Source organism: Poecilia reticulata, linkage group LG4, assembly GCF_000633615.1.
Source record: "Poecilia reticulata strain Guanapo linkage group LG4, Guppy_female_1.0+MT, whole genome shotgun sequence".
Lineage (NCBI taxonomy): Eukaryota > Metazoa > Chordata > Actinopteri > Cyprinodontiformes > Poeciliidae > Poecilia > Poecilia reticulata.
The window spans coordinates 4,698,857-4,699,940 of NC_024334.1; the positions used below are offsets into that span (position 1 = coordinate 4,698,857).

At 47.9% G+C, this 1,084-nt stretch overlaps 1 protein-coding gene across 5 annotated transcripts in view; it reads left to right on the plus strand.

The window, feature by feature from the left end:
• Positions 1 to 1,084, plus strand: part of LOC103463200 (myomegalin) — a 63,177-nt gene that overhangs the window by 26,630 nt on the left and 35,463 nt on the right. Inside the window, exon 1 of one of the 5 annotated variants that reach the window (XM_017304314.1) lies at positions 238 to 496. The exons of the other annotated variants lie outside the window; for them this stretch is intronic. Coding sequence (XP_017159803.1) covers positions 471 to 496 — 26 coding nt within the window. The 5' untranslated portion in view covers positions 238 to 470. Of the gene's footprint in view, positions 1 to 237; positions 497 to 1,084 lie in introns of those variants that run through there. 5 annotated transcript variants of the gene reach the window in all.

The following is a 1,084-nucleotide window of genomic DNA, read 5'->3' on the forward strand; positions in this document are numbered from 1 at the left end:
GGCTCCACCCTGCATTCAGGATGAACCACAAGCAAACAAACTGACTGTCTCAGAGTCTGAGTGGAAAGACGTTATGGTGGCTTGTGTACCTGTTGACTCACACACACACACACTCACACACACACACTCACACACACACACACACATATACACACACACACACACACACATATACACACACACATACACTCACACACACACACTCACATACACACACACTCACACACATACACTCACACACATACACTCACACACACTCACACACTCACGCTCGCGCGCCCAGTGAGGCGCTGAAACAGACCGCTCTCTGTACCTTTTGCTCCCCGGAGCCGCTCACCTCCTCTCCGTCCCGCTGCTCTGCCACGTCGGTGGGAAGCTCCTCCCTGCTCCCCGCTGCTGCTCCGGTACCGGACCGGACCGGGTCAGGAGTCCAAACCAGCCCAGGTGTTCAGGTGTTTACCTGAGGAGACATGAGCGGATTCCTCTACAGGGGCCGGTAAGCTGCCGACTCTGGACCTGTGGGGATGGAGGTATTTCTGCGCAGTGGACGGGTCCGAATGCGTCCGTCCCGCGTTGGACCGGCCGCTAGCGGCTTTGGCTCGGCACATGTTCTGCCTCTTCAGCTCAGAGGCGGCCGCAGCCGATCCTGTCAGGAAATCATCTGGGTTCAACTCTGAGCTGCTAGAAATGAGCTCAGGTTTCATCTGCGATAAACCAGGACAGAACCACAGCAACCATGTTGTTATGAAAGAAATAACTTTCATGCAGTGATAATAAGTTACATTTATTATTACTATTTACATGCACTGGGCCTTTAAAGTACTGGAGTTCTGGCCAAAAGTGGCAAATTTACACAGGAAACAAAAATTATTAAATTAAAAATACAAAAACTTGTTTTTCTGTGATTTTTGTTGTTTTACCTGCTGAAAAACAAACATTTATCAAATCTGTACATTATTAAAGCTCAAAAACATGAATTGCTTCAGACCGCTAATGCTAAAGCGCTATATAAACTGTTTAGCGTTAGCTAATGCTAAAGAGCTATATAAACTGTTTAGCGTTAGCTAATGCTAAAGTGCTCTAT